We start from the raw sequence: 22,507 nt of genomic DNA on the forward strand, positions 1-22,507 counted from the left end.
ATAATACTTTCCCTCAGGGATATTGAAATCGGTAGTACGAGCATCGTGATAGACACGAGCATCTGCAGCTGACCCCTCCCAACCGCTCAACATGTAGGTAAACGAAAGGTTGAATGAACATGCCGCGAGGCAGTTTTGAGAGAAGTTCCCCTTGCGATCCCGAGCGGCATGCCGATCTTCACCAAAAGGATGGCATGCAATGTGTGTACCGTCAATGGCTCCGATAGCGTCAACAAAGAACGGGAAGAACTTCAGGTTTTTCGTGATTTCGGGGGGAGGAGGGCTATCTACGTCGGGCAGGCGGACGTATGTCGTATATATCGGTGGCGAGGAGAATGCGAAAAGAACCCGTTTAAAATACCTGAAAGAACATAAGCTTGATACCAGGACAGCAACAATATACGTACTTTGATATTGTTTCATTGGACCGCTGAAAGCGTTCACCAAGATGGCAAATCGAGAGACCCGTGACAGACGCATAGAGAAATATAGCAAGCTGCTCTTCTAGCAGTACATGCCTGGAATCTCTGCATCCTGCTTGCCGAAGGAGATTGATGAGCACATAGAAAACGTGCTTGTGGACCCCGAGCTCGCATCTGATGCGTTCAGGGTGTCCAGTGAGAAGTTCGGTGACCCATGCAGTCCCCGACAAAGCGGAGGTATGATACGGCTCTTTGTCATAGTAGGTGTTTGAGTAAGCTTCGAGCGCGGTAGTTGTTGCGTTGAGGACTGTAATGACCGTGCGCATAGCATGCATGGCCATCTGCATGATGCATGCCAGATACTTCTTATCACTCTCCTCTGCATCGTTGTCCATATCCTCTGCCTCCACAAGGTCATATTCGTCCTCGTTAGCGTCCTCGTCGTAATCAGGATCAAGAGGCATTGTATTGATAGTAGGATAAGGCATACGGTAAGCGTTATCGGAGCGTGACATCTTGTTCAAGCTCCGACGATTAGCAAAGCCAGAACCAAATTCTAACTTGCGCAAATAATGGTGGCCGAACAGACTCTAAGGAGTCTTGGAAGGAGGCACCGCAGGCTATTAAGGAGCTGGAGGAGGGAGAGGCGCTTGTTACGAGGACTGAAGGATGGTCAGTTGCGGATGGTGTTTTGGAATGAGATCAAGCCGGACGATGAGACTGCGGGGAAGCATATTGAGAAAGGCGAGTTTGGTAGTGTGGGATACATCTGTTTTGGACAGAATTCTTTGATTCGTGGCATTCGCTGAAGGTGCTGAATGATGTTGATTTGTTGAAGGCGCTGCATACTAGTGTGTGTTTTGAGATATCTCCTCTTGTTTGGTGTCTGACAGGTACGATCCCGAAGGCGCCGTCAAATGTAAAGAAGAAGGGAAAGTGCTCTGCACCGCGACAGAGACAAGCGAAGATCACGAATACGCATTTGAAGGGAGAGATTGACCTTTCGAGAGATTTTGATCTGAGGATGTGCGTTTTTATGTTTCTAAACATCTTTAGCGTGTCATGGGCGTACCTTTCGTTCGAGGCAGTGTCCAACATTTTTATTGGATACAGTACTTTATCAGTTGTACTGCGAGGCGGCAGCCGCAAATGTGTGTTCTAAAACCAAAATCGGTTATTTCTTCAACGCGCAACAACTGTAGCTATATCAGCTATGCTTCTTCCCGCAGCCGAGGGGTTCGTATTTCCATTCCTTCGCGTATCAGATAAGGGGAGGATACTGCCGGAGCTGTGGTACGTAGTACAATGGTAGTGTAGAAGCGTGAAAACCGCGAGCCACTTTGAGCATCCACCCCTATTACATAAGATACAAGCGTTGTGGTTCCCATTGCACTTTGCACCTCACGAGCTCAATCACCGTACCACACTGAGAGAATATGATAATTTGTCCATGTCTCGTGAATTGGGCTGTCAGTCTCCTTATAATTGTTACATAATGTGTACATGGAAGGAGAAAATATCCCGACTTTTCCAATTATCACGCTGGATTTCCTCATGCAGCCTACCCGTGTAACGGTGTACTAGATACATCAATAATACATCAAGAGAGGTACAGAAGACCCTATTGTACGAGCACCAATATCGTAGGTATTGTGGCAACATATCACTAAGCGCAGACCACGCCCCATCCTTTCCACTCTGTTCTACCCTCCTGGATATCAAGAATCTTTTTCCGGATTGCCGTGCCGACTGGACCCATCCCATCTCCAGGAATTACGATGTCCTTACCCTCAAACCCGATTCTATTGCAAGGTCCTACAATGGCCGCTGTGCCTATGGCTAATGCTTCAAGCAGTTTGCCCTCGGACGACCATTTGGCGAGGTCGCTCATGGTATACACCATTTCTTGTGGGTGTAAGCGCATTGAAATTTCTTGGTGGAATTCTGGATCACTCGCAAGGGCGAGGCATGATGCTCTAGTCACTCCAGGTAGAATAGTACCGTCCAGAGGGGCGGTGATGAGGTCCACGCCTTCAACCAATGAGTTCATTTATATATAAAACCATGTCCAATTCAAACTCACCGTCTTCATCGTCCCTCTTGACCACAACGAAGAAGTTCATCGCTCCAGCCTCTGTGACTCTTCTGTCATCACCAAACAGCCAAAGGAGTTGATCATAGCCTTTATCTGCAGCAGTGCGTTGGGGCAGGAAGCCGGGTGAGTAGTTGCCAGCAACTTTGTCTCCTCCAGTTCCACCCGGCCACGCGCGCACATTCTCACTGACTGCAAGAAGAGAAATAGGCTTCGCAAAGTATGGCCCAGTTGGCGATACAATAATATAAAGCATCGCATGGTCAGACGCCGTCAGTCCCAAACCTACATCCCAATCAGGTGAATACCTATACATCATCAACCTATTCCACGAACCTAGACGGGTTGCAATGACGGTAGGACGGATATACAAACTATATCCTGATTCTTTGGGTATCCAGCGCCTATCAACATCCACCAGACGCTTTATGAGTTCTAAAACAGCATCTCCATCGATGGTCTGTATGGGGCAACGAAGTCAGAGACACTCCCTGCATGAACGTCACGGTACTCACGGGAAGAGCGAGACGTGCACAAGACTTCTCCATTCGACGCATGTTCATATCTGGGCGGAACAAGCGTATCTTATCGTCAGGCCCAAGGTAAGCCTTCATGCCCTCAAAGATATTTCCGCCGTAGTGAAAGCACGAGCATTGAGGATCAAGTGTAATGGGTCCATAGGGCTTGAGCTCAGGCGCGGACCACCCTTTTTCAGGGTCGTGAGTTGCAACAACCATGTGGTCCGAGAATGTCTGGTATCATTATCGTTGAGCGACATGAATATGGTTGTCGGGAGTATTTGCTCACCTGGCCGAAAAGTAATGTCTCGATGGGCTGCAGGGGCTTCAGTGTCTGTGCGAGCGTGATCTTAAGCTTAGATGCCTGCAATAGCGTTGGAGTTACACGTGACTACGTTTAGCAGGCGACACACTCACATCGAGTGCAGCAGGGCTTCCCGAGTTGGGAGAGTCTCCCGTTTGGCCTGGGGCTGGAGAAGTGACGCTGTTTCCGTCACCCATAGCTATTGTGACGATATGCGAGATCAGTTGGACCTATATGTTTATATAAGTACACTCACAACTGACTAGGAAGATATGACAAGAATAATGACTCGATCAACGTCGCTTCCGAGTCAGAAGTCTCGAGCTTATCAATGGATCGGATCGGGTCGGGTCGGCTACCCTTCTAAATGGAAATCGTCCATGCATTACGACACAATACAAGACCCCCTGCTACTCTCCAGTTGATGATCAGTTACTTGTGTTGATGGAGACATTGTACAATGGTAATCAGAGTACGCGTGTGATCACGAGACAAGTCACGTGAAAACCGCCACTTTGTGTGTCCTTGGAAGGTGCTTGTTGCGGGGACTGTGCAGTGTGAATGATGGTCAGTTGCGGATGGTGTTTTGAAATGAGATCAAGCCGGGCGGTGAGACTGTGGGGAAGCATGTTGAGAAAGGTGAGTTGAGTAGTGTGGGATACATCGTGCTGACTTTGTTTTGGACAGAATTATTTGATTCCGAGTCGTGGCATTCGCTGAAGGTGCCGAATGATGTTGATTTGTTGAAGGCGCTGCATACTGGTACGTGTTTTGAAGTATCTCCTCTTGTTTGGTATCTGACAGGTACGATACAGAGGGGCTTCAGGCTACTGCACGATTCCGAAGGCGCCGTCAAACGTGAAGAAGTACTTGGCACTGCGACCGAGAACAAGCGAAGATCACGAATACGCATTTGAAGGGAGAGAATGACCTTTCGCGAGATTATGAGAGGAAATGATCTGAGGATGTGAGTTTTTATGTTTCTGGATTCCTCCTCTTTACCGTGTCATGGGGCGTACCTTTCGTTCGAGGCCGTGCCCAACATTTTTATTGGATACAGTTATCAGTTGTACTGCTAGGCGGCAGCTGCAAATTATGTGTGTTCTAAAACCAAAATAGGTTATTTCTTCGCAAGAACTGTAGCTATATCAGCTATGCTTCTTCCCGCAGCCTAACTCTGTCTTTGAGGAATAATCGAGGCGTTCGTATTTCCATCCCAATTGCAACACGGTACCTTTAGGTAAACTATTGTCCTTTTGTAGAAAGCGCAGTGTTTTCAGTGACTGAATTCATTCATTTGGTAAAATGACAGGTCCGAGGTAGGATCAAATGTCCCGTCCTTAAATATATTAGATAAGGAATAAGAGAGCAAGCTAATACTGACGCTGTGGTTCCTTCGCGTATCAGATAAGGGGAGGATACTGCCGGAGCTGTCGTCAGTAGTAATAAGCGTGTCCGAAGCTCCCAATGCAATGTCTTTGACAGTCACAATCCAGTGATGCTTTGCAGTGCCCTGAACGACGACGTGCTTGCTGGAAGCAGGCAGGGAAGTTTTAGTGAAACGCAGGAATACGAGCAAGCATATTCTGTTGAGAGCCGGCGACATATTGAGAGACATCCATGTCAAACCCATTTTCCTGCTCGACTGAAAAAGTACTGCACAAAACTTTACTTGCTATGATGACCGTCGGAAAAGCGCGAGCACCATCAGGAAGAGGTTGTAGGTCCTATGCACACAAATACTTTTATCGTCAATGAAGATGTCTGCGCATCCAATGGTGTCTATGGGGTTGTGGTATTAGTGTGTTTCTGACGCTGTACAGAATGAGGATTTAGTCCGTATCACGTTGTCGAAGTGCGAGGATAGTCTGGGATGCTCACTGAAACACATGTTTGCTATTCATGATTGCACTCAGCAAAATGAGATTTGACTTGAAATTGTACATGATGCCGCTCTACGCCATCATTCTGAAGTTTGAATTAAAAATTTGAACTGAAGACTCTATATCTCCCACCTTTTAAAAATGACGGAGAAAGGCTCGGAGCCGCACTCGAGTGCGTGACGTAGATGTTTAGTTGAGAATTCGAAGATGCCAACATCCGATGGTCAGCTGGGTGTATCCCGTCACCATAAATTCACAACAAGGCATATCCCATTCCATAGCTAGACCGTTTGGTTACGCGACTGTTTTCTTCTTATACCTTCTTCATAATCGTGTTATACACCGCGTTAATATTGTCGTCGTCGTCGTCCTCGCCGAGGTGGTAAAGTTAATTAACTTTTCTGCTGTCGGAGTGTGAAATTGGAGTTGTCTCTCGAAACGCGACTGGGTGTCTCAGCAGCTAAGTACATACCAGCTCACGCGCTCGCGCCTCGTTCTTGTGGAACGTGGCAGATCAAGGTAATGAAACCCTTCTACAACATATGCATATCTTTCATCCAAAAAATGGGTACTGACAACGCTCTTGGTCAGGTTTACTACACAAGCCACCGGAAAGCTATCCCGAGACGCTTGGCAGGTGCTGCTACCGGGTTTTGGAAAGGAATAGGCTTTTCAACACCAAGGTTTTCAAATTCTTCATCTGCTTCTGTCTCGTCTATTGAACCGCTGGATCGTCCTGAATCACCCGCCATGTCCACTCCAGATGTCCCCACAACCCCTCTGACGAATTCAAACGGTGCCCTCCCACACGACAGCCCTGTAGATACACCTCCTCCCTTTGACACCTCACTCTTTAGGACATATCTCGTGTCGCTCTTGCCACCGGTACTTGGCGCTCTACCCGAGGACTTTGAAAGCATGTTTGATGAAGAATTCGACGAGAGAGTCACTCGCTTTGCGGCAGAGGGTGGAGGCGTGATTTATGTGGTGAAAACGAGGGACGAAGCAGAGGGTGAGCTTTTGCATCCAGTTTTGAAACTGACCTGACGTGTACTAGAGGACGCGCCGCAGACTTATTCATACCACTTAACTTCGCATCTGACCTATTCTTCTACGAGTGTCACATCACTTGCACTCATCAAACGCGGTCCTACCCTGGATCCTCTGACACCTCTTGCCACGCAACTACATATCCTCAATTTGTTTGGAGGCGAAGAAACGCCGTACGAGAGTCTGCATGCTGTTGTGAGCTGTGGTGTTAAGCCCTGGTTTGATGCTTTTGTCGGAGCACGGGGTGGGGGCAAGGATGGGGATAGTAAAATGGGTATGTTTCAACTTTATTGCTTTGGCTTTACTCACTTGTGTTTATAGGGATACCCATGACCAAGAAGAAGTTTGCCGAACTGGAATTGTCATTATTGCACCTTCAGCAGAATGTGGAAATACCTGAGACGCATTTGATCATTCATCCAGCCATCCAGCGCGCTGTAGAACAGGTCGGTTCCTCAGTGACATCAGTTTTCCGAAGGCTGAAGACGATCACATTAGGCTCATGCTTCAGGCGCACGTCCAAACATATCACACATACCTCAAAAGCTCCTAAACGAAAGTTCATTCCTCAACACTTTACACGGACACGTCAACATGTGGATCAAGGCTATTCAAGCAGTCACTAAGCTTTCGCGCGACGTTTCCTCCGGTACTGCTTCGCAAGAAATCAACTTTTGGCTGAGTCTTGAGCGGGCACTGGAGGGTATTGAGGCGCAGCTACGCAGCGATGAAGTGACCATGGTCATGGAATGTCTTCGAAACGCGAAGCGATATCTCGCAACAGTTAGTTTCATGACGGACACTGGCCTGAAATCTTCTACGGATCTTGGTGCGCATTGTTTCTGGCATCGTCAGCTGGATGCTGATGGGTATCATCAGTGCACAAATACAACCAACTGATGAAAGATTTCCCTCTCAATGAGCTATTATCTGCGACAGATCTTGAAAAAATCCAAGAATCATTGGTACTCATCTTTGGACACATCAACCGCAAGCTCAAGCTTTCGCCCTACCCAATCCGTCGGGCACTACCCCTCGTTGAGGCGATTTCTCGTGATTTCAACGACCAGCTATTGCGCGTGCTGACGTCGCATAGGCTGTCGTACACTCCATACGAGACCTTTGACCGCCTACTCGGACAGACCATGAACATCTTCCGGACGTGGGATGATCTTATCAAGGAGTTCACAAATGTCGCTCGCGAGGTTATGCGCAAACGTGGAGAGAAGTTTGTCCCCATCAAAGTTGTTGCTGCGCACGCGAAACTACAGGAGCGGACGAGGTATCTGCGTGACTGGAGGAAGCAGCACGAGCAGCTGGCGGTGATGACCGGGCCCACGAAGGGTTTGGGGAGCATGGCTAAGGAGGTGGGCGGAATGGACATGGAGGAAGAAGTGAAGGAGGCGTATGAGGTGGTGAAACGCATTGATGTTCTCGATGTTTCTGTTGGTGAGTATCTGACTTTGATATGTCGTTGTTGAAGTCACCTCACTCTCTTTGCAGAGGGCACGGAGATCTGGGTGGCTGCTGAGAACGCATACAACGAACGGGTTGCAAGGGTTGAGAACCAAATCATTGCACGGCTACGCGACAGGCTAGGCACGGCAAGAAATGCGAATGAAATGTTCAGAGTATTCTCCAAGTTCAATGCACTTTTCGTTCGCCCAAAGGTAGCTCATTTTGTGGGACGGTGTAACACACGTCTAACCCCATATCCCACAGATTCGTGGAGCTATCCAAGAGTATCAAACTCAACTCATCGACTCAGTGAAGGAGGATATCAAGCGCCTTCACGATAAGGTAGGCAGCATACTCTTTTATTGTTTCCGTTACTCATAATGACCATCAAGTTCAAAACGCAATATCGGTTATCTGAAGCTTATCACATGTCGCAAATGCGGGACCTCCCTCCAATAGCAGGTGCCATCATCTGGGCTCGGCAAATTGAGCGACAGCTACTCACCTACATGAAACGAGTGGAGGATGTGCTTGGCAAGGGCTGGGAGCTCTATGCAGAGGGTCAGAAGCTTCAGTCAGAAAGCACCGCATTCAGGAAGAAGCTAGAGACACGGCCAGTGTATGACGCCTGGATGCAAGACATCAACCGACGCGACATGGGTGTCAATGGCCGCCTCTTTGAGATCGTGAGATTACGGGGAGGAGGGTTCCAACTAGCAGTAAACTTCGACCCCCAAATAATCACACTTTTCAAGGAGGTTCGTAATTTGTTGTGGCTAAACTTCCAGGTCCCACACGCGATCACGAACATGGCGAAGGATGCGAAGCGAGTATACCCTCATGCTGTCAGTCTTATGGAGACTGTCAGGACCTATGGGCAGACTCTGGATCTGGTGGAGAATAACATGGGCATAGAGTGGTTGGTTGCTGAATATCGGAATGAGGCTCAGCGGATGGTTGCCAAAGGTGATCAGATTCAAACCGTTGACATAGCGGCAGCCTGACATTTTTTGTCCAGGTATGAACATCAAGTGGGATTACTTTGTCAACCAGTACGATACCGCACGGTACGTAAGCAGTGCCGATGGACGCGAGAACCGACATATCCAATTCGTGCGGGAGTTTGCGAGTGTTGTGTCTATCCTACAAGATAAGACCAACAACGTCATTGACCTTTATCGCAACATTCTTCGAGCAGTCGAGGATCTCGCAACATGCCCTTACACTAGCGAGGCATTTTCAGATCTTCTGGGCAAAATTCAAGCTGCTGTGGGTTCCTCTTTATCATTATAGTTTATGTGCTAAATGTATGCAGATTGATCGCCTGAATCTGGAAGGATACGCTAATCTTGAACACTGGGTGGCTGACCTCGACAAGCGGATAGAAGGGATCTTGCTTCAGCGTTTGGGTTATATCATCCAAGTGTGGTGTTCTGAGTTTGATCGGACAGACGATGTTGATGCTCGCCGGGATCCAATGCCTTTGCGTGACATCACCAACAAACGACGGGCTGGCAAAGGCGGGAAGGAGGACAGGGTATGACATGTTGCTGCTCGCAATGCTAGTACTGACCCAACTTCACAGGTCGCCGAGGGCAACATGACCGTAAAACCCATCGTTCACGAAATTCGGATACAAAACCAAGTGATCTTCCTTGATCCGCCTATAGAATATGCACGTGCGACTTGGATAAAGCAATTACATGACTGGTTAGGTACGTATGGTATGGTGTCTCCAATTGTTCAAATCCTTAGTGATTTCTTGAACAGGCGTTATCTGCCGATTGAGACGTATTCAAAGTTCTCGATACGAGATTGGGTTGCAGATGCAGGGCACGCAAGTGTCAGAAACAACATATACTTCTCTGGTACGTATCTCCCACCATATGTCGAGGCTACTACATTCTTAGGAGCTCTACCCAGCTCACACGATTCTCCGACAACACCCTAGAGCGACCATTTTCTCTCATAGAACTCAAAGTTCAAAAGCTCAAAGACTATGTCGCCAAGTGGTTACAGTTCCAGTCGCTGTGGGATCTGGAGGCGGAATATGTTTTCAATCGATTAGGGGACTCCCTCGCGCATTGGCAGCAACTTCTGACTGAGATCAAGAAAACTCGGGCGACATTTGACACGTCAGAAACGCAACTAAGTTTCGGTGTCTGTGTCGTCGATTACGAGCAAGTCCAGGCCAGAGTCAACGCCAAATACGACGCGTGGCAACGGGATATTCTCAGTCGTTTCGGTGTGAAGCTCGGAAATGCGATGAAGGAGATGCATGCTTCGATCATGAAGGCGCGAAACGAGCTGGAGCACCATTCGATAGAGGGTTTAGTTGGAGGAGCACGAAGATTTTAAGTTGTGGTACATGCTTTTTTTTGATACCCATCCATATATCGCGCCATTCGTTACTTGGACCTCACGCTGTTTCGTTTTTCATGCCCGTCATGTTCTATTGTATCGGTTACACGTAAAATTTTGTAATGGATCCCGAGGCTTTGAGGACAGCCTGAGTGATGTGTCTACGCCTTCCCTGCCACTCCCTTTTTTTGTAAAGATCGTATTATGTGATACCACTTCTCTGTCAATGGGCGTCTCTTGTTCCCGTTTGTTCCCTCGGCCCTACTAACCAGAACTGTTCTTTTCCCACCAACCCCGAGCCCTTTACGCTTGCAGTAACGTTCTTGGGATCTAGATTCTAGTCACTACTTCTGGTGGTGTGGACTCAACTGACAGGGTTCACCCTCATTTCATCGCAAGGGTCCAAACTGGTCTCACCAGAGATCTGTATGTAAGGAGGGAAACGTCACGGCGTCCAGGGAACCAATTGTGTTCGACACGATCGCGATTGGTGTTCTCGTTCTACCGTTACCCTGGGTCAGGCAAACTTATTGCAAGCACCGGCACGCGGCCATTCTTTGGCAGCAAGCTGAGAAGAAGGTTTTGCATTGTCGGGATATAGAGTCATCGTGACGCTTTTGCTGCAGTCCTGATCGTGCCATCGGAGTTGTTTTGTGTTGATAGTCGTCCTCCACCTCCCTGGCAGTCGAAAGGGACCCCGTTCTCGTACGAGCATTATCATGGAATCATGCGTCGAGCCCCAAATTTCAAAACTGTCCGTTCCTTCTGCTGTTGAGTGGAAGACAATAATACGAGACGACCATGGCCACCCAATGGTCGATGATAGGGAGCAATAGAGAATCCGCGGAATCCTGGCTCTTCCTCAGACCAATATAACAACGGAAATAAAATAATCATATATGCCAACAAGCCTCCTACAAGTAAGCCCTTCTTCCTCGAGTGTTCCATTACCAGGAGTGATGACCACCGCTGACGATAATACTGCGAATTTTACAGTTAGCTTCACTGCTAAGCAAAGAAATACAAGGGAGTCAACGCACTCGCTACCCGTACAGAATGTCGATGCATCAGATGCCAGCCACGTCACTACACCGCGCAACTCGTCAGGGCGTCCGAGTCGACCCAGAGGGTTCATACTAGACCACACATCGAAAAGGTGCGGTTGTTTGTCCAGATATGCTGCAGTCATACTATCACAGCCATCATGATTTAGCACTGCAATGCAATTAATCACAAGACAAACCTGGTGTGGATATATCCTGGAGACAACGAGTTGACGCGAATCTTCTTTTCGCCAAGCTCACACGCCATGCTACGAGCCATCTGCAGGACAGCTGATTTGGAGCTGTTGTACGATACCCAGGCGTGGCCCTATACAGGGTCAGCATGCAAACATGGCCATAGCAGTCACGTTTGGAAGATGCGTACCCTGTTAGTGATACTGCCTGACATTGATGCGATAAGAATGATACTGCCACCGCGTCCGAATCGTGACATCTGTCTGCCAGCAGCCTGCGCAGTGAAGAGGACACCACTGGCGTTGACATCCAGGACCTTCACATCGGGGTTGATTTCAAAAACTGTCGGTAGAAACAATCACCCACCTCTCTGTACTCCTCTGCCGGGTATTCCAGACAGTCTATGTGTGACTTGAGAATACCAGCCGCAGCGACGCAAAAGTCCATTCTTCCCTCTTTATCACCAATCTCCTCCGTCTTTTTCCAAAGCGCCTGCTGCTCAGTGACGTTCGCGCTGAAATACTCCAGCCGCGAGTTATTCCCTAGCTTCGCGACGTAATCTCTGCTTGCGATCCATTCACCTGATGGCTTTTCTGGAAGATCGAAGCAGTATACGACACGTGCACCAGCCTCGCAACATGCAAGAGCCATCTCCAAGCCAAGGCCCCTATTTCCGCCGGAGACAAGCCCGACGCGGTCGGTTAGCGCGAACTCATCGAAGATCTTGGGCTTTGGTGTGATGGATGGGTCTGCGGCAGCCTCGAGGGCAGCCTCGATACCGAGTTTACCGAGAGGAGACGCAGATTGAGCTGGGAATTGGGAACTATGGGAAAATTCAGCTTCTGTTTCATGCAACATTTCTAGTTAGATAAACACTTGACACATCTTACCTGGACATGATAGATGATTGCGACAGGTTCGTCCCAGTAACGTTAGGGAAAACGATCACGCATGAGGGGTCTTTATACTGCACACCCAATAAGGCCTGGCCTTCTGTGAGCTCACCTGACCATAATCAAGGCAAGATGCGGCGTACGTATGAATAATGAAATTGGTACTAATTTCTGGATTACTTCGTGACCACATGAGCATGAGGTATTAATTTACGGAACGAAGTGGTCTTCGTACAGCAGATAAAGTGAAATCTAAGAATTGAAGCATCCGCGTTATCTGTGTTTGATCTGATGGTACAATTCTAGGGGATTATGGGCTTCCATTGATGCACTATTTCCTGCATCTGATATCATATGATATTGAATCCATAGTGTGGTACTTTACAAGCTAGCGTGCGACATGAAAGACAAATCTCTGCGTGTAGTGTTGTAACTAGAGACAATAGGAGACACTACAATTGGAGTGCAGGTGGCGCGCAGGTGGAGCACGCACGTGGGGTGGACGCGAATTGATTCCGCGGGATCAAACGCTCCGTGCTCATGTATGTTAGATATACCACCACGTCCTGGGATTTGATAACTTCAATGGTATGTGGCGATGTACGTGACAATGTGATGAGACTTGCACGGTTTTCCCTGAAGAGAAAGAAAACATCAGTTACTTCCATTGGCGACGTAAAAAACTCACCGACGTTTCGTTGCAAATAGCTCGATACCAGTGAGGCGGGCCATCCCTCCCTAGCGCCTCCTTCAAAGCCTTATATGTTGCCTCCGGCGGCGCGTAGACTGGTAGGCGTTCCCCTGCAGTACAAGGATCGTCACAAGCGAGGGCAATGCACCAAAAGCTTCTGCCCTTGGGAGTTTTCACCCGACGAAATCCGGCGTATAAGAGAACGCCCGTCGCTCCCATAACATCCCTCGAAGCCGGCCTAATGATATCACGCAACTCTTCAGATGTCTTTGCGGGTGGATAGCCTATATCAAGGGCTCGCTGGTGCAACCAACCATGGCTCACCACATTTTACCATACCTTAAATTGAAAAAAAGCATTAGATTACAGACGGTTCCAACTCAAATGCATGATCTTCAAACCTTGGATTTGTGATTCGAATCATTCGATGATGTTTAATTTCAACCGTAAACCTTTTATATGGGATGTCACGTGACAAGACACGTGCTTCTACATAGAGGCATGGTTCTGCAACCGCACAACCACCATGTTGTGTTCGAACTTCGCCCGCTCGTTGTTGACCTCTTTTTTCCTGTAGAGTTAAAGAATAACTTTTTTGTTCTTTCTTGGGATTAATTGCCATGTCATGATCTGTCCGGACCGTACAAGAATGTTGATTTGAACCCACATGAGCAAGGTAAAAATCCATTGCTCACTGGAAATGCTATACACATACTAACATCACCCGCAAGAGATTGATCAAATTCTGCACGACATATACGTCAGGCCCCTGAGGACCTGATCAATTGTTGCCACGCAAAACTTGCTTGGAGACGTGCGGGTACAGGACGTTGCCTTGTGGGTCTGTGCACTTGTTTGCGAGCTCAACGATATATCGAGGTACCCTCGCCGTTCTATACGGCGCACGTAGCGCTACGTATGCATTCAATTGTGTAGCATCACATGTACATGCACTCCGTGTTTTTCTCACGTTCCACTCGACAGATCAACTTAATCAAAGCATTGTTGGCGCTTGATCTTTCTTCGACATCCAACACTTTTACTCCAACGACTTCACTTCACATTTTTTCCAGTCTTGCGACAATTGACCTGGACCAACGAATGAGCCACTGGCCACAAAGAGTCTCCTAGTTACCCGACAGAAATTCGAGTTGGATGCAGACAAGATGCGAGCAATTTTCCGCAACTGTCAGTCCTCTTCCTATCATCCAGTCGACATCCATTGATCAATTGATCATCGGAGATTTTTTAAGGAGGACGGGCCCATCGTCACACTAGGACAATCTGGTAAATCTGCGCCCAAAGGATGTAAAGTCGCCTCTCATTATTCCTTTTTTCTTTGCGCGTTCCAGGTACTCATACATTTCCTCATCCCAACATTTCAACCAGTGTGTGTTGTGTGCAACTGAAGCCAAACGACCCTGCAATATCCGAACATGCCTCCGCTCTTTTTCTTCGATCCACTCTGAGAGGTACATTGAACACGCTCTTTCCGTTTGTTTCGTTCCGCTCGACGGCATCTCGGATGATGCATTATGATCGTTTCATGCTTTCAAAAATCTATCGTTCAGTTACCTTTCTGACACGACTTTCGCTCAACCACCCCGAATTCGAATGCAATGCTACGTAGACGTATCCACCCAACTCTATACCGGAGGTTCCCGAATTGGTTTTTCCGCAAGCCATCGACTTATTTTTTGTTTCAAATGGACAGGCGTTCCTTCTGTCCTTTGTACGTTAAGCTTTGACAGTAATCTTGTAGCAATCAGAATCGCTTCCTAGGTGCGAGGCCATGTTCGAGCGCTTCAACAATCATCTCTCATACTTCACTGTCCCTGGGTTTATTTGTAAACAGAATCATGGCGCGAATGAGGGCATGGTGTACTAACGGCTTGTTCGTGATTGGATAATGCGGTTACTGTGCGGTAGCAAATACGCCGGGCGCAGGACGTTGCCTTGTAGATCTGCGCTGTTTGCGAGTTCAACAATGCATTGAGATACCCGCGCTGGCGCGTCCTGTACGCTTCGCATTTAATCACGCAGCATCACATGCACCCCCGTTTTAGGTTCCAATGACTCCACTTGGCCTAATGAAAGAAGTCGCTATAGCAATCTATCGCGTGCTTGATGGCGTGATTCGTAGCGTATTGCAACTCCCCGTGGGCATAATGTTGGTGTTTCATTTGGGTGAAGGTCATAAGATGAAGCAGTGAATGGCGGCCTGAAAGTAACCCCGCATATCAATGTCTCATCCAATCCTGTCAGAATTCGATATCGTTTTTGCTGGAGGTGAGAAAATATTCTCTTGTGGTGGTTTTGCCTCTTCACACATTGTATATAGGTGGTGCTACAGCCTGTGTTGTTGCAGGTCGCTTAGCTGCATGTGATCCCTCGCTAAGGATCTTGATTCTGGAAGCGGGTCAACACACCCTCAACAAACCTATTCATGTACAACCCTACCAATATCCCTTTAACCAAGCACCGACGAGCACCACGGTCACGTTCAACATTGGAAATCCATCTCCTCGTCTCAACGGCCGTGCACCAATCGTTCCCTCCGGTCGTTGCGTTGGTGGAGGCTCGTGTGTGAATTGTGCGTAGCATACTTGCAACGATGAACAGGACTCTGATAATGAGACAGTCATGGCATACACTCGTGCACCTGCTTCAGACTATGATGATTGGGGAGTCAATGGCTGGGAATCTGAAAATTTGATTCCTCTCATGAAGAAGGTCTCGAATGCGTTTTCAAGATATCTGTTCGAATTACTTATACTTTCAATTTATAGCTAGAGACATATGAAGTGCAGCCCGATCATCCAACTCACGGCAATAATGGACCTATTAAGGTGTCCTCTGGTGGGTGTGAAATAGGTGTCTCCGACGAGTTCATTCAGGTTGGTACGACCTATCACAAGAGGCACTATGCCGACGACACCAATGATTTGGAAACATGCAATACATATAGTGTGAGCCATGGTGTTTTTTTTTTCTAACGGCGATTATTAACTAGACTTGTTAGCCATGGCGGAAGTGAGTTCCTGCACTCGTAGGCTTCGCTAATTTTTGGCTCATGCATAAAAGGTACATTGACGGGACAACCGGAAGGCGTTCGGACGCGGCTCACCACTATGTCTACAACCAAGCTCACAACCCAAATTTACAAGTCTGGGACGGAAAGCGCGTGAAGCGTGTTATCTTTGAGTAAGTGGGTGCCTGAGATCGCAGTTGCAACAAACCATTGACGTCTTTTCCCAATGAAAGAGACAAGCGTGCTGTAGGTGTCGAGTTCACCAGTGACCCAGTATCTTGTCCAGACGCGGATCAGTCGTCGAGTATTGCGAGAGCATCGAAGCTCGTTGTTATCTCTGGTGGAGCATTCGGTTCCCCGACCATTCTGGAGAGGTCTGGGATCGGTGCCGAGGCGGTTCTCAAGCGATGCGGTATCCAGCAATTGGTGAATTTGCCTGGCGTCGGAGAAAATTATCGAGGTGCACATTTATCTATCTATTCTATGAACTTGACTTAGGATGGTCAGATCACAATATCGTCTTTGTTCCATACCTGGCTGCCGACGAGGCTGTTACCATGGACGCTCTCTGGCGCGGGGAGAGTATTCTACAGGGTAAGCATGTTCTCCCTATGATTTCAGCAATTTACAACTACCTCAATGTAGAAAGTCTTGCACAATGGAACAGCAGCGGAAAGTCATTGATTGCACAAAAGTTAGTGCAAATCATCGCTGCTGGTATTGTGCTTATTGGTATCTCAGCGGCATCGATTCAACAATCAAGTGGCGTCCTGATGATGAGGAATTGAAAGCCATGGATCCAGTTTTTCAGCCACGCTGGAAGGAGTTCTTCCAGGACCGCCCAGACAAGGCTGTTGCAATATTTGGTGCTCTTGCGGGGTGGGTGTATATTGCCTGACATCGATGATATTGAAATACTCATAACAGTTAGATATGGTCCACAACTCTCGAGGCCTCTCATCCTTCCTCCTCGCAACTACATGACCGCCGGCTATTTTACAGTACTGCTCTCCGTCTACCCCATGGTTTCTATCTGAATCTCTTCGATAGCTTTACCCCGTGTCTGTTGGAAGCGTTCATATCAATGTGACAGAGAACAACAAAGAAGGAATGGACTTTACTACAGGCTTCCTAGATGAGTGAGTGGACACATTCATTTGAGGGCACTTTGTGTGACTATGATACTCCGCACAGTCCATCCGATATTGTTCCTCTTGACTTCGGGTACAAAAAGACACGCGAATTATTTCGACGCATGGCTTCCTATCGAGGTGAAATCACTGCTGGCCACCCTGATTTCCCAGAGGGAAGCGCCGCAGCCTGCAGAGAAGCGTCCGGGCCGGTGGACATGAATGCACCTGACATTGTCTACACTGCCGAAGATGACGAGGCGATCAGTCAATTCCACCGCGACGTCGGTAAGTCCCGACTTGCGCCATCTCCATTTCCACGGTGAAGTACTGAATTGAACATTAGTGCAAACGGCATGGCACTCGGTGTGTGCAGCTAAACCTTCCATGATTTCATATCTGATCTTTGGATTTGTAGCTTGGGACGTGTGCCATGAAACCAGAGGAGGATCGAGGAGTCGTCGACGCTCGGCTAAATGTATATGGTGTGTCAAACCTGAAGGTCGCAGATATGTCCATTTCTCCATTGAATGTTGGCACGGTGGGTACTGAACAGGGGATTGTTGACGTGCGATCTAATGGTATATACAGAACACGTATTCGACGGCACTTCTCATCGGAGAGCGGGCTGCAATGATCATTGCAGAAGACTTGGGTATCGATTGCATGGACCTGACTAGGGCCCAGTTTAAGTGATTTCTCGTGTGTCACTACATGCGCGTACTGAGCCGAGCTCAATCTACCACATGTTCCATCCAAGTGTATTTTATCTCGTGAAACACCACACAATCATCCGTGTCTTCAGGAGCGAGTCACGGTACTTTATTTCTTGTTTGTCAAAGTTTCAGTGGTCACAGGAATGTAGAAACTCAAATTCACTTACGTAGTACGTCCGATAAGTTAAATATTTAGGTAAGTACCAAGACGAAATTTTGAATAAACACAAACAAATTCATATCAAAAATGATTCTCCTGTTTCACATAGTACTGCTAGTTGACACAGATGCTCTCCTGGAAATCAATTGAAGTTGCAGCAGTTGCAGCATCCAATTGGGCCACAAGCCTAGCATGATATTCTCGAATGCTTAGGATGAGGCGTGGTCCCAGTATTGTTACGCTGACCGTCGGTCGGCGTATGCGAACTTGGATAGGTCTTCTTAGCGACGGTTCGAGTGAACCTATGAAGCTAAGGGTGGTTCTCGGCTTGACGGAATGTCAAAGGTTCCTCCGGTTATCTCGGTAAGACGGCGCTCGTCGAGATACAGGGCTAGCGGATACGGCTAAGGCGCGGGGAGCGACTTAGAAGTGCGATCTAGACAGCTAAGCTGGGTGGCTTAACTGAACAAGTTTCAGGGTAGAACCAAGTAGATTAAAGTAAAGTCTAAGTACAATAATCTGTCTACTTATATGTGCTACATACAAGTGTTCAAGCTCAGTCTGTAATCTATAGTATATCTAGGATCTATGATAACAAGACATGAGGTTAGATAAGGTACATGAGGCTTAACCTCTGATCAAGCATGCAGCGCCAAGTGCGACTGCGCATAAGTACCTGAGGCGCCAAGGGCGCTCCGGATCTACATGAAGCGGCATGAGGTATACATGCGCTGATCTAGGGTGACCATGAGGCGTACAGCCTCCATGGATCAGGTACAAGGCCGTCTAGGCCAGGGGTGGTGTCATAGCGCCAGGGGCGGTGTCACAGCGGTCCAGACCGCTGTCTTTCTAAGTGCAGGTGGTGTGCCGCCGCGTCGGGAGTCTAGCAGAGCGGGGGCTCCAGTAGGTGTTACGGATGCCTGTAACAAGTATAAACATCTGTGTGAACATAAATATTTCAGAGAAATCACTATAAGTTTGAGTTTTGTGGAATATGAGCACTATGAAAGTGATGAATCGGGGTTGCATGCAAAGGTCAGAATAGGTTGGTGTACCACCATTGAGATCGTTGGAGAAAGATAACCGATGAACTCGATGCAAGTAAGAGCGACAAAACTAGCAATGATGCAGGACTTGAATTAGTGGAAAAGAGTATATTCAGATTATGAGCTCACCTCGCAAAGTACGCAATGTGAATTTTTATTAGAACTGTGAAACAGTCTATGATCGTTCCTCCTGATGATTGTTGTTGCATTTCACAGAAGTGTTTAGAGCTATCCAGACTGCGAGGCAAAGTGTGAGGACCTCCCATGTAGCGAGGAGTATCCAAGTGGTGTAGTTCAGAACTCAGGGACACTTCCCCTAAAAGCAATAGTGCATTCATAATTGCCAGCATGTTCCTCTGATATTTGTCAATAAGCCAGGTGTACTTGAATGTTTTATCCACAATCAATCCTTACCAACTACAAAATGACTCACTGTTATTGCGCTCATTACTCCAATGGCGATTCTTATAGCGGGGAAGACAACAATGAGGAATATCAGCACACATCTGGATTTCTGATACATGGCTAGTGCTGCCACGGTTCGGTCCAGAACCATGGTTCGAACCTGGACTTCCCTGGACCGGACCAGAAGTTTGGTCCAAGGTCCGTTGGAGACCTTGGACCAGACTTCTGGTCAGGTTCGCAGTTCGATCAGTACTGACAAATTGTGAACGGGTTCAGACTGGTCCGGACCGGTCCGAACCAATAAGGTAACATCAAGGTTTGGTTGGTTACCACATAGTCGGTACATCAAACATGCGGATACCGCACGCTTGGTTCAAGTGTTGCATACGTTGTCCCACTCAGTGCTCCCTTCCCCCACAATTGATCCTTGTCATTGACCTTCATCACAGTGGGATCGGTCCTGCGATGTCACTGGTATGTATGTTCCCCATCTTGCTTATTCTCTAATTTCCCATCCAATTTTTCTTATTTTGACATTCTCAATCTGTCAATAGCTAATATACAGTATCGCAACGCCCATCTCAACTGCTAATATGTTCAATTTCTAGGAGATATTCATTGTTGCCTTACATTGTAGGTGCACGGGCCTTCAAGGTCCAAATAAAGGGATCACCAATAGCACATCTGAGGTGAGTACCTTTCTCTTCTCTCGCAAAATGACCAACTGTGCTGTTGGTGCTGATGGGGCATTGAAGGATGCCTCCGAAATTCAATGGTTCAACGATGCGGATGATGACACACCAATTACTCCTCCTCCTGCCAAAGACTCACTTGCTGTCCTTATGCAAGGTGGAAGGCAGCCGGCATCTATCAAAGGTGGTACTCGACGCTCTTCTCGCCCTTTCAAGCCCTCTGCTCGTCTTCGAGCAGCTGATAACACTTCACCTGAGTTGTCTTCAGGCACGCGCCCACGCAAACGGGCATTATCGAGTGCAGACGATGCACCCATCAAAAAAGTTGACATACGAGCGGCTCCCAAGGAAGATGACTTAGATGACAACCTCATCCCTCCCATTGCCGATGGAGATGACTCATCCGCTGATGATTCAGAGTACACTAACAATCTCGGTAACGAAGCCGAAGAAGCCGACGACACCGAGGAAGCATACCAGAAGACCAAGTCACTCGGAGATGCAGACCGCCAGGTACATTTTTTTCTTAATTATAATCTACGGACACATTTCTAATCAACATTGTCAGGCCCGCCAAACATCCAGGAGGACAGATCGCACAGCCGATCTCTGGACCATTTTCACAGAAGAGAAAGGGCGTTGTAGGGATTCATTTCTGGCTAGGCTTGCAGAGACTGTTTTTACCTTAGTGTTATGTTTGCACTTTTGTAGCTTACATAATCAAGTTATCTTTTCACCAGTTACCAGTATGAGTCTGAGTACTCAGCAAGTTTTCATGATATTTCCTCTTCTCTGAGCCTTGAGCCTGGTCCAGAAACCCTTTAGGGTCGAATAGCAGCTAGGTTCTGCAAGACCCAACATTGTTCAGACTCACCATCTGAATTGTTGTACCTTCAGCGTCTCAACCCAGACACTGGGACACCTGAGGATGGCTGGTGGTGCAATATTTGCAAGTACGTAAATTTCTGCACCATAAAATCTGCCTTGTAGGATACTGACATGTACCTTAGGGATGCAGGGCTGCCGGCTCATCAATCGTTTTTCAAAGGTAGTATTTCTACGCGCCGTACACACATTTCAAGGTGAGTATCCTCACTACCTGCAAACTTAATGCCAACTAACCCAACAATATAACAGGAATCTGAAGTGTCATTTCCCGGTCTACAAGAGCCGATGCGAGGCACAAGATATCGCGCTGAATGAACATGCTATTCCTGCAAGTGTCTGAAACTCCAGCGAGCACCAGAAAACATTGGACGGGTCACTTGCCCCCAAAATTCCTCAGTTCATGAAGGCGGGCTTGATGGACTACATAGTTGAGCTCATCGTCTCTGAGGATGAAGCCATCCAGCTCATCGACAAAGGGCCTTTCCGTCGCCTCTTGCAGTATCTTCGCCCCAATCTTTCTGATGGTGCCATTCCTCACTGTACGAAAACCCGCGAGGAGATCCTCAAAAGAGCCAGACTCGCTGTCGAGACAATCAAGGACAAGCTCGCGCACATTGATAGCAAAATATCAATGACATTTGACTCCTGGACATCTCTCATAGGCGACCCTTTCTTATCAGTCACAGCTCATTATATTGATGCTCCCGCTGACAAGCCCCAAGAGTGGGAGCTGAAGTCCGATCAGCTTGCTTTCAGGTATATTGAAGGAAACCATAGTGGTGCCAACATTGGGTGCATTTTAATGGAGGTTATTGATGAGTACGGTGTTCGAAAAATGGTGCGTTTTTCTTCCTTGTTTTAGATCACACCTCACAAGATGAAATTTAGCTTGGTTGGTTCACTGCAGACAACGCCACAAATAACGATACTGCTATCCAAGTAGTCGCAGATGAGATTGATCCATCCAGTGAACAATGGAATGCCGATCAGCATCGTGTGCGGTAAGTATTCATTGTTTCAGATTTATAGATACTTATGTCTGTCTAGTTGTATGGAGCATGCCCTTCATTTAGCGGCAAAGCATTTTGTCGAAGCGGTTGGCCCTACAGGTAACGACGCTGACGAAGAGCACAATGACAACTACGACATAGCGGATACTGTTGGCAAAGCACTTGCACTCATCACACAGGTAAGCTTTTTTAAAACTTTTCTCAGTACTTTTAGCTAATGTAATCTATTAGATTTGCAAGTCACCCCAAGCTCGTGTCTTCTTCCACAAATGTTGTGGTGAGGCAGGTGTCCCTACCCTCGAGCTTCTCAAGTGGATTCGGACTCGCTGGGCCTCCCTATTCAACATGTTGGAGCGAATGCTGCGCTTACGAAAGGTAAGTCACGCTGTCTCGGTATCTTCCACACTAACTGACATTGATTTTTTTAGGGCGTCAATAGGTTCATTCAACTTGCAGATGACAGTGACGAGGTTCCGAAACTGCACGGTAAATCCTATTCAGACTTCAAGCTCTCAGGTC

At 47.6% G+C, this 22,507-nt stretch overlaps 6 protein-coding genes across 6 annotated transcripts; 3 read left to right on the forward strand and 3 right to left on the reverse strand.

Annotated features, from left to right (window-relative positions):
• Positions 1 to 2,079: 2,079 nt before the first annotated feature.
• On the reverse strand, positions 2,080 to 3,538 carry F5147DRAFT_722135 (aminotransferase). The gene is made up of 6 exons (XM_041438897.1): positions 3,450 to 3,538; positions 3,322 to 3,396; positions 3,030 to 3,266; positions 2,851 to 2,974; positions 2,506 to 2,799; positions 2,080 to 2,453 (listed from the first exon to the last, which is right to left on the reverse strand). Exons 1-6 carry the CDS (start codon positions 3,531 to 3,533, stop codon positions 2,089 to 2,091), a joined length of 1,179 nt encoding a protein of 392 aa, XP_041286946.1. The 5' UTR covers positions 3,534 to 3,538; the 3' UTR covers positions 2,080 to 2,088.
• A 940-nt stretch (positions 3,539 to 4,478) lies between these two features.
• F5147DRAFT_427737 (uncharacterized protein) lies at positions 4,479 to 5,147 on the reverse strand. The gene is made up of 2 exons (XM_041429784.1): positions 4,571 to 5,147; positions 4,479 to 4,517 (listed from the first exon to the last, which is right to left on the reverse strand). The coding sequence occupies exon 1, from the start codon at positions 4,967 to 4,969 to the stop codon at positions 4,613 to 4,615; it is 357 nt and encodes a 118-aa protein (XP_041286947.1). The 5' UTR covers positions 4,970 to 5,147; the 3' UTR covers positions 4,479 to 4,517; positions 4,571 to 4,612.
• Positions 5,148 to 5,649: 502 nt separating this feature from the next.
• Positions 5,650 to 10,332, forward strand: F5147DRAFT_722149 (dynein heavy chain, N-terminal region 1-domain-containing protein). Its single transcript, XM_041438898.1, has 14 exons — positions 5,650 to 5,738; positions 5,811 to 6,231; positions 6,277 to 6,543; positions 6,591 to 6,715; positions 6,768 to 7,098; positions 7,149 to 7,718; positions 7,773 to 7,939; positions 7,992 to 8,069; positions 8,120 to 8,693; positions 8,746 to 8,996; positions 9,043 to 9,264; positions 9,313 to 9,442; positions 9,498 to 9,595; positions 9,651 to 10,332. The coding sequence occupies exons 2-14, from the start codon at positions 5,970 to 5,972 to the stop codon at positions 10,083 to 10,085; spliced, it is 3,510 nt and encodes a 1,169-aa protein (XP_041286948.1). The 5' UTR covers positions 5,650 to 5,738; positions 5,811 to 5,969; the 3' UTR covers positions 10,086 to 10,332.
• Positions 10,333 to 11,012: 680 nt separating this feature from the next.
• F5147DRAFT_722153 (uncharacterized protein) lies at positions 11,013 to 12,403 on the reverse strand. Its single transcript, XM_041438899.1, has 4 exons — positions 12,217 to 12,403; positions 11,693 to 12,149; positions 11,517 to 11,642; positions 11,013 to 11,459 (listed from the first exon to the last, which is right to left on the reverse strand). The coding sequence occupies exons 1-4, from the start codon at positions 12,222 to 12,224 to the stop codon at positions 11,319 to 11,321; spliced, it is 732 nt and encodes a 243-aa protein (XP_041286949.1). The 5' UTR covers positions 12,225 to 12,403; the 3' UTR covers positions 11,013 to 11,318.
• Positions 12,404 to 15,153: 2,750 nt separating this feature from the next.
• F5147DRAFT_764125 (GMC oxidoreductase-domain-containing protein) lies at positions 15,154 to 17,943 on the forward strand (the record flags this gene model as incomplete). Its single annotated transcript, XM_041440686.1, has 16 exons — positions 15,154 to 15,199; positions 15,252 to 15,496; positions 15,533 to 15,643; positions 15,700 to 15,879; positions 15,933 to 15,943; positions 15,995 to 16,114; positions 16,175 to 16,401; positions 16,449 to 16,535; positions 16,587 to 16,635; positions 16,683 to 16,820; positions 16,873 to 16,942; positions 16,992 to 17,080; positions 17,136 to 17,359; positions 17,418 to 17,437; positions 17,490 to 17,612; positions 17,663 to 17,943. The coding sequence occupies 16 exons, from the start codon at positions 15,154 to 15,156 to the stop codon at positions 17,765 to 17,767; spliced, it is 1,845 nt and encodes a 614-aa protein (XP_041286950.1). The 3' UTR covers positions 17,768 to 17,943.
• A 2,171-nt stretch (positions 17,944 to 20,114) lies between these two features.
• On the forward strand, positions 20,115 to 21,318 carry F5147DRAFT_657641 (uncharacterized protein; the record flags this gene model as incomplete). Its single annotated transcript, XM_041434298.1, has 4 exons — positions 20,115 to 20,603; positions 20,988 to 21,043; positions 21,101 to 21,172; positions 21,228 to 21,318. The coding sequence occupies 4 exons, from the start codon at positions 20,115 to 20,117 to the stop codon at positions 21,316 to 21,318; spliced, it is 708 nt and encodes a 235-aa protein (XP_041286951.1).
• Positions 21,319 to 22,507: the final 1,189 nt, after the last annotated feature.

The sequence above is a fragment of the Suillus discolor genome (genome assembly GCF_016758755.1).
Source record: "Suillus discolor strain FC423 chromosome Unknown F5147scaffold_89, whole genome shotgun sequence".
Classification (NCBI taxonomy): Eukaryota; Fungi; Basidiomycota; class Agaricomycetes; order Boletales; family Suillaceae; genus Suillus; species Suillus discolor.